General features: G+C 43.4%; 1 protein-coding gene across 2 annotated transcripts in view; it reads right to left on the reverse strand.

The window, feature by feature from the left end:
* KMT2A (lysine methyltransferase 2A) overlaps positions 1 to 13,329 on the reverse strand; it is a 50,357-nt gene that overhangs the window by 3,237 nt on the left and 33,791 nt on the right. Inside the window, exons 18-33 of one of the 2 annotated variants that reach the window (XM_072155677.1) lie at positions 13,127 to 13,200; positions 11,869 to 12,056; positions 11,583 to 11,683; positions 10,785 to 10,922; positions 10,504 to 10,662; positions 9,953 to 10,070; positions 8,652 to 8,730; positions 8,135 to 8,301; positions 7,491 to 7,667; positions 2,917 to 6,850; positions 2,251 to 2,328; positions 1,417 to 1,479; positions 1,127 to 1,293; positions 869 to 943; positions 481 to 655; positions 61 to 168 (exon numbers count right to left, since the gene is read on the reverse strand). In XM_072155677.1, the coding sequence (XP_072011778.1) occupies positions 61 to 168; positions 481 to 655; positions 869 to 943; positions 1,127 to 1,293; positions 1,417 to 1,479; positions 2,251 to 2,328; positions 2,917 to 6,850; positions 7,491 to 7,667; positions 8,135 to 8,301; positions 8,652 to 8,730; positions 9,953 to 10,070; positions 10,504 to 10,662; positions 10,785 to 10,922; positions 11,583 to 11,683; positions 11,869 to 12,056; positions 13,127 to 13,200 (5,801 nt within the window). Of the gene's footprint in view, positions 1 to 60; positions 169 to 480; positions 656 to 868; positions 944 to 1,126; positions 1,295 to 1,408; positions 1,480 to 2,250; positions 2,329 to 2,916; positions 6,851 to 7,490; positions 7,668 to 8,134; positions 8,302 to 8,651; positions 8,731 to 9,952; positions 10,071 to 10,503; positions 10,663 to 10,784; positions 10,923 to 11,582; positions 11,684 to 11,868; positions 12,057 to 13,126; positions 13,201 to 13,329 lie in introns of both variants that reach the window. The other variant, XM_072155676.1, reaches the window with a different exon arrangement.

Raw genomic sequence — 13,329 nt, forward strand, 5'->3', positions numbered from 1 at the left:
AGGACAATAACAGATGAACACATGCAATTCCAAGCATTTCCATACAAGATGACCATTTACCGAACAGATTTGAGCTGCACCTCTTCCTCCTCCTCATCATTTGGTTTGTATTCTGGAGGCTGTCGATGTTTGGAGGCCAAGAAATTAAACATGTCAAAGGCAGATTTTCTGCAAAGAAGGAGGAGGCTGCATGAGTAATAATCATATATTAAGGGGAAACATCCAAAAATTCATCTAAACTCTCCGCTGCCTGAGGCGCGCTATAGAAAGGCGCCCACTATGCCCCATTCAGAAGTTCTCCATCAGGTTTTTTTTATTTTAGTAAATCAGTTCTCCATGCAGAGTCTCACACCCATGCTGGCATCGGGTATAAAGAGACACTTTTTTTTAGGCATCAGGACCTGCTTTATAGCAGGTGATTGCGGCCCTGATGCTTCCCCCATTTTGTTGCAGGGGGTACCAGACCTGTTTCTTGCTCACCTTTGGTGCATCTCGGCACGTGCTGAGCCATGAGGATTGATAGGAGGCTCCTCTTCTCCCGCTGGGCGGTGGAAGCGGAACTTATAACTGCGACACTTGTTTGCACCATATAGCTGCTCCACCAGAAAAACCACTGCGTCATGTATTATTCCCAGCATCCGGAGAGCATTTACACCTGTCATACAAATCAGAGAGGTTGTAGAGAGCAAGTTCACTTAGGCCCGTCCAGAAACAGCACCATGCCTGTCCACAGGTTGTGTGTGGTACTGCAGCTTAGCTATATTCACTGCAATGAAGTGAAGCTGCAACGTTAATCACAAATCAATGGAGATCTATCCTATCACGTACAGGCTATGGAGGACTTCATGACCACATGACAAGACACTACCTGCAAATGACAGCTGCTTCAGCCTCGCATTGGATCTCGCTTCCTGTACTTTGTCTGTCAGAGATTTCCAGGCTTCTGCAAAATTAAAAATCATATAAATAGTGCAGCAGAATTTATCCACTGAATCGTATCCGATATTCCAAACACAAATGTGGTTGTAAAGAGAGAACAGATCTCTGGCAGGTATCACGCAACACATTACGATTTTCCTCTATCAATCACATCATGCATCACCAACTACTCCCCAAATTGTGTTACCTTCAATGCTGTGAGCAGAAATCTGGAAACCATCATCGCTGGAAATCTCAAACAGGAGACCGGTCCTGGATTTCTGCCCCAGGAGTGAATCTTGTCGCCTCTGTTCATGCTGCAGCAGCCGCATCAGAGGAGAACTAAACCCGACTTCGTCTTCTGGCTGTTTACAATCTGCAGATGTGAAATATGATAAAACATCTGTGTTATTATGAGACCACTTGCCTGACCAGCAGCGTAACAAGAACTTATCAGCCCTATGGGGTACTAGATGCAACAGTAACTTACCGTCCTGTTTGGACTCAGGTTGACATTGCTCCTTCACTGACAGATCCATATCCACAATGGAAGGGGACAGCCTGTGGACATGAAATCAGCCATGTCATCTCAATAAAACAAATCAATGGAGAATTCCTGATATTAGTTTTCATCTGGCATTGAAGAAACTTCAGCATTTGGACAAATTTTGCATTCACTGCTCACCGAAAACAGAGCTGCACATAGTCGAGTGGCCGTGCTTGTTATCACAACTCAACCCTATTCACTTAAATGGGAATGAGCTGTGAACACACTGATTCACCCAATTTTTCAACCCTTTGACTTTGGGACAAGCTTTACCATCAAAATCGAGGATTAACCAGGAACACTTACTCATAGATCCAGGTACAGGGACTGTGGTAATCTTATATTTGTTATCCATTGCCTCATTCCTTCTAAAACCAACTTTTAAAATTATACTAAAGAGCCTGCAAGGCTACAGAGGCGGTTCCCATAGCCCCTCCGTGTTACAGATTCACAGGCTGTTAGACTGTGAAGGAGCACCCCCTTCTCCTACTGTGTGCTGGAACTTCCCATGCTGCAGTGAGATTACATCAGGCGGAGGGAGGTAGTGAGGGAGTGGGAGACAATGCAACAGTCTGTAAAGCTGCAGCAGGGAACAGCTCTGGGAACCCCCAACTCCCCCTCACCGCTAGCCTTTCTGGCTCATTTGCATCATCATAACAGTTGATTTTAGAAGGACAAAAAATATAAGATCACTACAGCCACGGCACCTGGATCTATGAGCAAGTGCCACTGGTTTATGATTAATTTTTTATGGTAGACTTCCTTTAATTTGTCAAACAACTTACCCGACAGGCTTCTTCTCTGCTTCGATCACATTAAATGGGGTCAAGGTTTTCAAATCATCAGTTTTGGGTTTGATGTTTCTGTTAACATAAAACCAGAACATTGTTAGGATTGTCAGAGGTTTGATGAGAGAAGACAAAAATGTTGTCTGGCTTGCAGAAGTTCGTTCTCTGGACACTATCTTCAAAGCAGGGAAGCTGTTAACCGTCACAGCTCGCAACTACAATTCATGTAATTATACCAAAGATGTTTTCTACTACTTTTTTTCAAGCGCTACATGTGATGAAAACTGCCAGGCTAGTGACTACATTGATCCTGTAAGTACAGACTATGCAGTGCCCACAGGAAGTGAGGGAAGCTTATAACTGACTCTAGCTTCAGGGCAAAGACAGGAAGAGGTTAGCCACCGCCAAGTTTAAGAATTAGATTCCCGACAAGTAAGCTTAGACCACAAGGAGCGAGCAGCACAGTATGGTCATAGTTATGTTGGTTTTGAAAGGGGGAATCTCAGATAATTTAGTTTAAAAATCACTGTGAAATTGCAGTTGCTCTCTAAGTGAATGGTTAATTTAGAGATTTATAGGCCGCCAAATATATCACATATAATTACAAAATAAAAGACAAGACGTTTACAGAACTACTGATGGACAAGAGATGCATAAACATACCCTGCTAAAGCGGCACTGGGAGGCTTCTGGTCTTTGTCTTGCTCTCGAGCCGTAGCGGAGCCCTGGCCGGAGTGCGATGACTTGTGTTTTTTCCTGCTGGCCTTCTCGTTGGAGCTCGTCTGCCGCTTTCCTTTGCTTTTTGTCTTTTGGGTTGCAGAAGAGCCTCCTCTTTGTGGAGCAGAAGTGGAGGATGGAACTGCTGAATTCATGGTTTTGCACTCGGTCTCAGATGGTAGCTGGTGATTTGGCGATCTATGAGCTGTACTACCGGTGTCCGGTAAGATTGGAGCTCTGTTACTGATCAGTCTGTTCATGTGAGGAGGAAGTGGAAAAGGACAGTCCTGCTCATTCACTGTCTGGGCAAGTGTCATGCCAACAGACTGAGCAGTGGGAACAACGCATATGCTAGAAGTGGTTGCCAACGTAGCTGTGGTAGGAATCCCAGGTCCTGACGGTAGCGTCACATGGTTATCCTGAATGCCCAGTGCCTGTGGACTTGTTTTTATGAGAAAGTTACTAATAGATCCGAGTTCTGACGGACCTAAAATGCCTGGACTGGTAAGTGTGACGTGACCAGAAGTGGGCGTAGCCGTCGTCTGCATCGACACAACATTGAGGACGGAAGAACCTGTAGCGATCGTTGGCACTTGGCTTGTGAGATGACTGTGATCCAAGCCGATAACGCCGGTTGCGGTTCCTACAGAGTTGGATGGCCCTAAATTTTGTGGAAGCAAGGGTGTCTGGTCAAAGTACATGACCCCGGTCCTAGAACGTTTAATGATATTTGGAATACTGCGGTGGGGGGTGGCATTTCCAAGGCTGCCCAAATCGATTAGACCCGGGTGGTTGGGCAAACTTCCAGCAAGCTGCGCCCCGGTGAAGTTTATTAGTGTCATATTGGATACAACTTCAGGAGTGTGCCGTAAAGCAGGTGCCACAGAAGGTGCCAGTTTTTTGTTTTTCTTGGTGTGTAAGCGCGAGATCCTTTTTTTGCCAGTGCCAGAAGTTTGAGGATTGGATGCGCTACTTAGATCTGACCTTTGTCCAGGTTCTGAGACCAGAAGTTGAGGTTCAGCTGTTGGTTGTACACCAATAAGAAGACCCGACGGCTGGTTAGAAAGACCAGGCAAGAAAGTAGCCTGAGGGGCTGTTGAAAAGGGTTGAAGATGTGGGTGGTGGGACATAGGTAAAAGCCCCTTGCTAGCAGACTGGAATGGTCCAGTTAGAGTAGGGTTAAGTGTGGTGGCTAACGTAAGTCCTGCTCCCATTGAACTGAGTACTGGCACATCTCCATCCATACGGCTAGAGCCAGGAGGTACAGACGGGGTCAGCTGTATTTTTTGTGTAACGCCATTGGGTAATGTTTGCAGAACATAAAGAGGTTGCATGTTCTGATTGACCACGACTACCTTTTCGGTGGTAGATTTGAGGTGAGGAGGTGTGCTCTGTATGGCGGCGTTCTGCATCTGTGATGGGCCAGGACTCTCTGAGGTGCTTGGAATATATTTTTGGTTCTGAATTGGCACAGAGGGAGAAACTGGCACTTGCAGATTTGGTGTACTACTATTTCGTGTCAGTTCTTGACCCGATGCATGATCTACCTGTCCGCAGGGAGGGCTAGAAATGTGGTCAGAGTCCAAATGCCCTGCGATAAATCTATCCGGTGTCATGTGCCCATCTGCCGTGCGGTCCACGCTTTGAGTCAACAGGTCTGAATCCCCCTCTCCAGAGGTCACAGGTTTTTCTGTGACCGTTACCCTTTTTTCACCTGTGTCTGGAGTCGGTAAAGACAAAAGGGACCGGTCGCTGGGCGTAGACAATTGGGAATCGGAGATCACACCAAGCCTACTGTTTGGAAGAGATGGGCTGCGAGTTGTCAGTACGGAAAGATCGGAGGGAAGCTCGAGAGGAAGCTCAAACTGCTCTTCTGCAGACATAGAAGATGAAACTGTACCGTCTACCTGTTCAGAGGACGGAAGCTGCTGCGAGAAGACCTCAAACAATCCCATATCTTTACCACGATTAGTATCCAGCCCTAAGCCATCCCCCAATGTAAGCAGCTCGGATGAAGAGGACTCAGGGCTTTCTCCTAGTGCTTGCATGGCTGGTGTGTTCTTCAGTACAAAGTCCATGATATCAATTGGAAGGATGTTGCCACAGTCGTCGCTGTTGTTATTGTCAGAGTCAGACTTTAGCAGCTCTGAATTAAAGGAATCCAATAGGGTTTTATCAGACCCGCTATGACTTCGCCGTGGTGTGTCTAAGCTGAGTTGAGACTCCAGCGAGTCTTGTTTCACAGGATGGCAGGCTTCTATTTTGGTCTCCGATCCCTTGCCACCTTTACCTGTATGAGACTTTTCTAGCTGTTCATCTGATGTAACCAACTTCTCGGCTCCATTTTGTTTACTGCTTCTTTTTCCTACGTGGCCAGATTTGCCAGTAGTGGTAGTGATGCTTGCGTCGCTTTCTGTGCCATCATCTACTCCATCAAGCTGGGGGATCCTGTGAAGATTTCGGTCATCTTCTCTGAACAAGTTGCGTACGCTCAGCCTGTCCTCTGCAGCAGTGACTACAGTTCTAGAAAAGTTATAATAATATACTTCATCTTCATCAGATGAGCTCAGGTCATCTGCACCATCTACTTGACCCTCGGCTGATCTTTTACCCCGTTTTTTTCCAGGTGTGCTGCTACAAAAGGGAAGGTCTTCCTCCCCATATGAACGTACACCATATAGAGGTGTCAATCCAAAGAACATATTAGAACGCGCTCTGGCACTTCTCCTTGGATAACGCCTTTTATAGGAGCCATCTTCCTGAGTTTTGCTCCCATCCTGGAGAAGCACGTTGGGGTCCTGAGCAGGATAGGCATTGCCGGCTTGTGGCTCAGTGTCTGTGTTTGGACTTCTGTGGTTGTTGACACTATCATCAGTATCCTCAGGACAATCTTGTGATTTTGTTGTATCCGGTAGCTCACAAGGAGACATAGTTTGTTGGTCCTGCTTCCTCTCGCTCATATTATCAGTTGCCATCTTTGGCTTTATTGCTTTACATGAGCTCACTGTAGAAGTTTCTATAGGTGGACTTTCAGTGCTTGCCACAGACTTGTCTACATTTTTGCTTTGGGTATGCGTTTTACAACCTCCAGTATCTGAATATAAATGATTCCCATTGGTGTCTACTTGGCTTCGGCCTTCTCCCGATACATGATCGCTGTCAGCTGTGGACTTAGCGGAATGCTTTTCCTTTGAGTTCTCCAGTAGTTGACTCTGATTCTTAGACTTTGGGCGTCTTTCTTTGGTCACTGTAACCCCATTATTACCGAAAGCTAGAGGAGCCTCTTTGAGCTCCTCAGAGGTTGGAGTTCTCCCTTTCGGAAAGCTTTCCACATTTAGATCATTTTCTTTCTTTATTGCCTTTTGGTGCTTATGAGAAGCAATAGATTTTGAGCCGTGAACTACTGAGGGATTGTCTTTTACAGAGCCTGCTCTGCTAGAATCCAAGGCGGAGACACTCAGCGCTTGAGTAGGGACCTTAGCGCTAGACGGATTAGTAGAGATCTCAGACGATTTCTGGGTTAAAGATTTTATTTTTTCAGTCTTGGGAACTTTGGATACCATTTCAAGTGAGCCAGCTCTTCTGGTTTCCAATGGTTTGTCAACTTTTGGGATTCTGTGCCCGTTACTTGGGACGCAATTACTCGAAGAGATGCCACCTAACTCTGTGTTGGTAGACCTGTGGTCCGCCAGTGCGGCTGTTGTGTCTGGCTGTGATACAGCAAGTCTGGTGGTCTCTGTACTGGAAGGTGAAATCACACGTGGTTTAGGAGGCTGCGGTGATATGGAAGAAGCGCTGTGTCTGCGTGAACCTATGCTACGAAGTCCAGAGGAAAGGACAGGATCTCCAACAGTCACTATTTCATGTGTAACTGGACTACCTGAAAATAAATGAAAAAAATAAATAAAATTCAAAGATATACCACATACATATTGATTTATTTTTGGCATTTTCTGCGTGTGCCCTATATCATCTGTATTTCTATGTCCCTACAGATCACCCCAATCTCGAGGGTGCAGTCATACAAACCGTGACTTGAATGCATGTGGATCTATGGACCTCTGCAAAAAAGCTTAGGGCCTTCCTCTCATTTTCCAATGTCAACTAAAACATGGCCATGACCACCATGTACCATTTAGGATTATGCCTCAGTCTTCATATTGTCAGAGATCATTTTGTAAGTTTACTTCTCCCTCCTACCCTTAACTTTGTGCGACCTGAAAAGGTACATTTCTACCCGTATAACTCAGATGTTTCAACTAAACACACTATAGCATATACAGTGGAATCTCCCAAATATGCACCCCCCACGCAGAAGCCTGGGGCTACTGGACAACAAAAAAATGTAATGAACACCAAGACACAATCTAGTGGTTATCTCGCATGCCCAAAACTATTTAAAGGGTTATTCCCATCTCTGACATCTATGGTACATCCACATAATTTTTATCCGCAACTATCTTGAACATTAAGGTTGTAAGCTCTCTATTCAACTTCTACGGGAGCTCCAAACTACAAACCTGCTGATGGAAGTGGACGAGGTCCAGGAAAACGCTGATTCGTGGAGTATCTGTGTGTACGTGCCCGACCCAGAGGGGGCAGTCGGGAAGCAGCCCAAGCACTGGAAGCTGAAGAAAGAGGTTCTGGAGAAGGGAGGCTAACAGTATCCACAGGTTTTCCGCTCTGTGCACCGAGATCTGAATAGGAACAAAAGAAAAGTAGAAAATTTTACTCTATTGAGGCATTCACTGAAGCGTAACTGCAGTGTACGATCAAGTAGTAAAGTAACCTATTGAAGGTTACAGGTGGACATTTACTTTTACATGTAATATTTGTCTGGCCCACGCAAGTTGGGTTTTCTCTGACATCACCCCACTTGTCTCATGAGGACCAACAGGTCTCTTCCTATACAGAAGTACAAAATTTACACACACAAGTACACAATGAAGTATTTTAGGGTTAAACCCAATTCACTGACATGAGACAGCTTGATGAGTTTTGATGTTGCCCACAGGAAGAGTAGTCTGAAACTTTTTACATGATCCAAAATATGTTCCTGGTAGGGAGACAATCACTTACAATCTATCAAAATTAAGTATTTTACAAAACATTTTATTGCTTTTGCTCCCTGACCGATCCATCTGTGCTGCAGCCTGGGTCTTACCGTGCATATCATCACGTGGAGGACTGTGAGCAATCGTGCGGTTTTCTTCATGATGCATGGTACTGTTGATATCAATCTCCGTAGGAGGGGGCCTACACTCCAGGATTTTACATGTGTAAACACAACGTTTCCGGGCATCTGTCGTACTCCAGTATACACGAGAACATCTAGGAGGTAGAAGGGAAAAAAACTAAAAATAAAACTACCACATTTCTACTACTACAGATTACAGAGCACCGATACAATACACCAATACAAGACCCATGTCTAAAAGGATGAAAAATAAAAGAGGTCTTTAAATACATTATTATATTCCTGGCTAAAAATAAGACCATATGGGTAGATTTAAGTACTATTATCTGAATGGAGCTTACAGAAATCCATGCACTGCCCCCATTAAGATAAATGGAACATGTTCTAATCAATGTATGCCAAAGTGTAAGAAACTCCTGCTAGTTTTGTATACCAGCATTTATGGCAAGTTAAAATAGTCTTTAAGATGTAAATGGACACCTACTGATAACCAATGGGAAAGAGCTTCTCCTCACAGTCTGATAAGTCACTGAGAATGCCAAGACAATCTATAGTCATGGAACCTGCAATGTAGAAGTAAAAATATAGACAAAAATGACAAAGTCATACCCCCTCATACATCCAAGACAAAGTCATAATCACCCTCTATGCATCCAACAAAGTCATACTCTCCCCTTTTGCATCCACCACAAAGTCACAATCCCCCTTGTACATCCACTATAATACACAATAGATATTAGGGCTTGCACGATGGATCGAAACCATGGTACTTGTTACTTTCAGAATGGTTCAATTTCGGTACTGAATGACTTATGCTGTTGTACAGACTCCTATAGGTCTGCAGGGGAATCCTCAATGGAGACATCAGGCATGGAATCCTTACTATAGATGTGGGAAATATCATGAAGTGTCCATATATTATGTGTCTACATTTCCCAGGGCTTCCCCAGACACAAGGTCTCTAAATTATTTCAGGATATTCAATTACATTTTTTTTTTCCCAGATGGGACTTGAACCTCCACTCTGTACCTGCAACAGAGATACAGGACAGAGCCGCTATTCACTAGACTATGGGCTTACTGGATGTCATTGGGAGGATTTTATTTCACTAGAGCTTCCATAGAGTTACACTGTGACACAAGCTCAATGCACTGATACACAGAGATGGATCTTCTCAGAGATCTCTCTTAATGTCACTACATTGTCCAGGTAAATTGAATAAAAATCTATAAGATACAAAATTAATTATACATTTTATATTAACATACCATATATACTCGTGTATAAGCCGACCCAAGTATAAGCAGAGACCCCTAATTTTAACAAAAAAAAACGGGAAAACCTATTGACTAGAGTATAAGCCAAGGGTGGGAAGTGCATTGGTCACAGCCTCCCCAGTATTTTGCCAGCCCCCGTCGTAAGGAGAGTAAGCGGTTTGTTTTTTTTCTTGACTCTAGTACAAGCCCAGTTAGGGTTTTTCAGCACATTTTTTGTGCTTAAAAACTCGGCTTATACTCGAGTATATGCTATACATTTGTCATAAAAACTAAAGCTCTCCTTGCAAAACGCAAGTTTATCATTACTGATCGTGTGCGCTTCTAAACGCAATGTAAATGCCCCATATGACCGCACGCTAAACATTGAATTCAGTTAATAATAAACTTTCAAGAAAATAAAAAGAATATTGGTATGGAGTATCGCACTCAAAATTCTGGCATCAGTGCAACCCTAATACAGATCGGTCATTAGAAGTGTTTTTTTTTTTTTGACTTGTAAATGCTCACCTATCATCACATGGATGTTTTCAGGTTCCAGCCCATTCAAAAATTTTCTGCGCAGGTTAATCCCTTCACAGTCCACAACCACTCTCCTGAGAACCTCAAAGTTATTATCAGTTACAACCTGTGGAGAAAAGCAGTAGTGGTGTCTGGATAGTGGACAAGTGTAGGGGAGGGTGTCTTTAAACATCTGTTAAGTGTCAGGAAAGCTTCCATTTCCAGAATACAAAATAAATATATGTGGGAATGAAAAAAAAAACAAAAAAAAAAAACTGTACACCTTATTCACAAGACAGACAAAGGTGGGGAACCCTACAGAACACTAGGACGGGGACCCCTTAGCCCGGTATACAATGTGTTTGCATGGACCTATATGGGAATGACTGGAGTATTTAAGTCCTGGGGACTCTGCCTTCTCAAACAGTTCCATAGACTTAAAAAAGATTGACAAGACGCATGCAAATCAATGACTTCATTGAGACACCTAACAGGGTCCTCAAGTTCTAAAACATTACCGCTTAACCCTCATTTCCAATATAACACATGAACACATTTACCTCCCCCTTGATCAGGTCTCTGTGTTTCTGACAGTAAACCTTCTTATCCTCTAGAAACACGCAGTTCTTTATCCTGGAGCACATGAAGTGGTAATTGCTTGTGCATGACGTCAGGCAGCAGCCAACCGTAGCTCCCAACTTCTGGCAGTGCTCACACCTCTGGAGAAACATGCAAAACACAGATATGATATCACGCCACATGGTGCACTTTATGTAATCTGTAGGTTGTGTAAATCTTATAGAAGGAGCAGCGAGCTTCCTTCCTCTCTTTGTATCCTTACCAGCTGCTTCCCTCTGATCACTGCCATGTGCACATTTTTAAGGGAACCATCGTCATCCTCAAACACCTCAGCTGACCACAAAGCGCAGTTGATGTGAGTCCACTCATCCTGACCAATGTACAAAAGACGGCCAGCATCCTGTCATGACAAAAGCAGAAGGAACTAGTAAATTACCATTGACTTATAAGAGGAATGGGATTTTTCATTTCAGAAAAACAAAAAGGAGAAAAGTATTAATATTATCCACAGAACTCATCTATCTCTGACACTTTCAATTATTGTCATAGCATAGATACATAGCATGGTGCTCAGCAATTTTCAACCATCCATTAGTATTGAATGGGGTGGCAGGAAGCACATTGTCCTTCCGTCCCATTCACCAGTGAAAAAAGGACCCCTGTTTAAATTTATGGGGGCCCCAGCAGTTGAACCCTTCACCAATCAGATTGTAATCCTGTAACCTGTGAGTGGGGATAACAATAACTTGGTACAACCCCTTTAAGGCTTTGCTAAGGTTTCTACACATGCAAAATGTATCCATCCCTCAATAGTTCTAGAGATGTATTTGATTATTTCAGTCCGCAGCAATAGAAATCTGTCTTATCTGGCATCAGGAGTGGGAATCCAAAGTATTTACTTAGAACATCAATCACTTCTCTCACTTCCCCTCTGCTAGGTCTTCAAAAATTGCAAAAATGTACCATTATAAGTAATTTCAAATAATTTATTGGACTCTATTGCAGGGTTAAATACAATACAATACAATGGAAATCTTACATTAGCTTCCTGGTAACTTACATTGGCATTGTCATCCCCATACTTCAGGCACAGGGCGCACTGTCGATTGTCCTCCACACCAGGCGGAGGAGGCAGATCTGCAATCTCGTCCTTGCCGTGATCTGAGATTATTGGAAAATTAAATTAAGAATATGTATGAATACAATTATGTAATTTGGAAATTTAACGTATCAGCAGATTCTATCCATGAAATCGACAGAATTCTTACTCCTTTGAGTAACATTTGGCTTTTAATGTCCTTTACATTTTATTATGACAGTCAATAAAACCAACAAATTTGACAGACCTGTTGTCGGAGGAGTTGGTTGAGTGGGTGGAGGAGAGTCGGGATCCCCTGGAGATTTGGGTTTTGGAGCTGGGATAATTTTCTTCATTAACGAAGGCTGAACTGCCAGACTATTCTCACGCTCCTGCCACTGGGCATAGTTGTGGTCCAGGGAAGGCGGCAGCACTGCATTTGGTAACATGCTGCTACTGCAAAACCAAAAAGCAAATATAAAATAGTATTAGAAACTATGTAAATTTATTCACCTCTGCCCTATCTGCAAACAGAGTGCTGACAAGATAAATATTCTCTAATAAACTCACCTCTACAGGTAGCACATTATGTGATAGACTGCAATACTAAAGGAAGCATGGAAGTTTACAGGAACATGTCATGAAGATTTAGGGACACAAAACTGTTACCCAGGACAATAACTGGATAACAGATGTCCTTCTATATTCAGTATGATTCAGAAAAGCAACTTTGGGGAGTCACAGGGTCGAAAAAGAGTTGAGTGGAAGTCTCTTAGTCCTGGTACGTTATCACAAGTGTGGGTGGCCACTGCTGAAGGTAGCATATGACGACTTGCTAGTGCTTGGGGACATTAGTCAATGCTAGGAGGGATCAGGCTGATATGACTGTGCACGTAATAACTCGTAATAACTATTTCATCAGTATGTAGCATATCAGTATTCCTATTCCGCATTATCCCGAATCTCACCACTTCATTGTGATCTCAACACCGTCTTGCACAACAGGTTACTGTGAGCTTAATCCCTTAACATAATTGTTGTTTGAAGGGAGCTCATGGGCCCACACGGTGGCACACTGCAACAGATCTTCACCAAATCTAACATATACTACTTTATTGTAGTATATAGTATGAACAATCACATCCCCTAGGGCAGTGGTGGCGAACCTATGGTACTGGTGCCAGAGGCGGCACCCGGAGCCCTCTCTGTGGGCACCAAGGCCATCACCCCAGCATGAAGTTCACCAGATAGAACTCAAAGAATCTTCCTGCAGAATCTTCCAACTTTGATAGAAAAATTTGCCCTCCTCCTTTCAACTGCGTTGGTGTTTTCAGGAGGCTGAACGATTGAAAGTTGTCAAAGAACAAGGAGAAATAAGTTGCTGTGCTGGCACTTTGCAATAAATAAGTGGCTTTTGGTTAAAATTTGGGCACTCAGGCTCGCCATCACTGCCCTAGGGTAAAAGTACCTTAGGTGGTCTGCAAATGTGTATGTATGAATAAATTTATTATCCAAATATAACTTACTTGTTAGCAGCCTTATTTGGTTCCCAAAATCTGGACTTCTTTACACTGAACCATGGGAAAACGCGCTCCATTTGCTAGTGAGAAAGAAAGATGAATGAACAAACTGCTAAAGAACCAGCTATAAAATGAGAAGCTAAAAACTGAATTATTAACCTACAGATGAAAACAATGCAACAGTAAAGAATTCATTAACAATGAGGATT

This window comes from Engystomops pustulosus, chromosome 6 (genome assembly GCF_040894005.1).
Source record: "Engystomops pustulosus chromosome 6, aEngPut4.maternal, whole genome shotgun sequence".
In the NCBI taxonomy this organism is placed as follows: domain Eukaryota; kingdom Metazoa; phylum Chordata; class Amphibia; order Anura; family Leptodactylidae; genus Engystomops; species Engystomops pustulosus.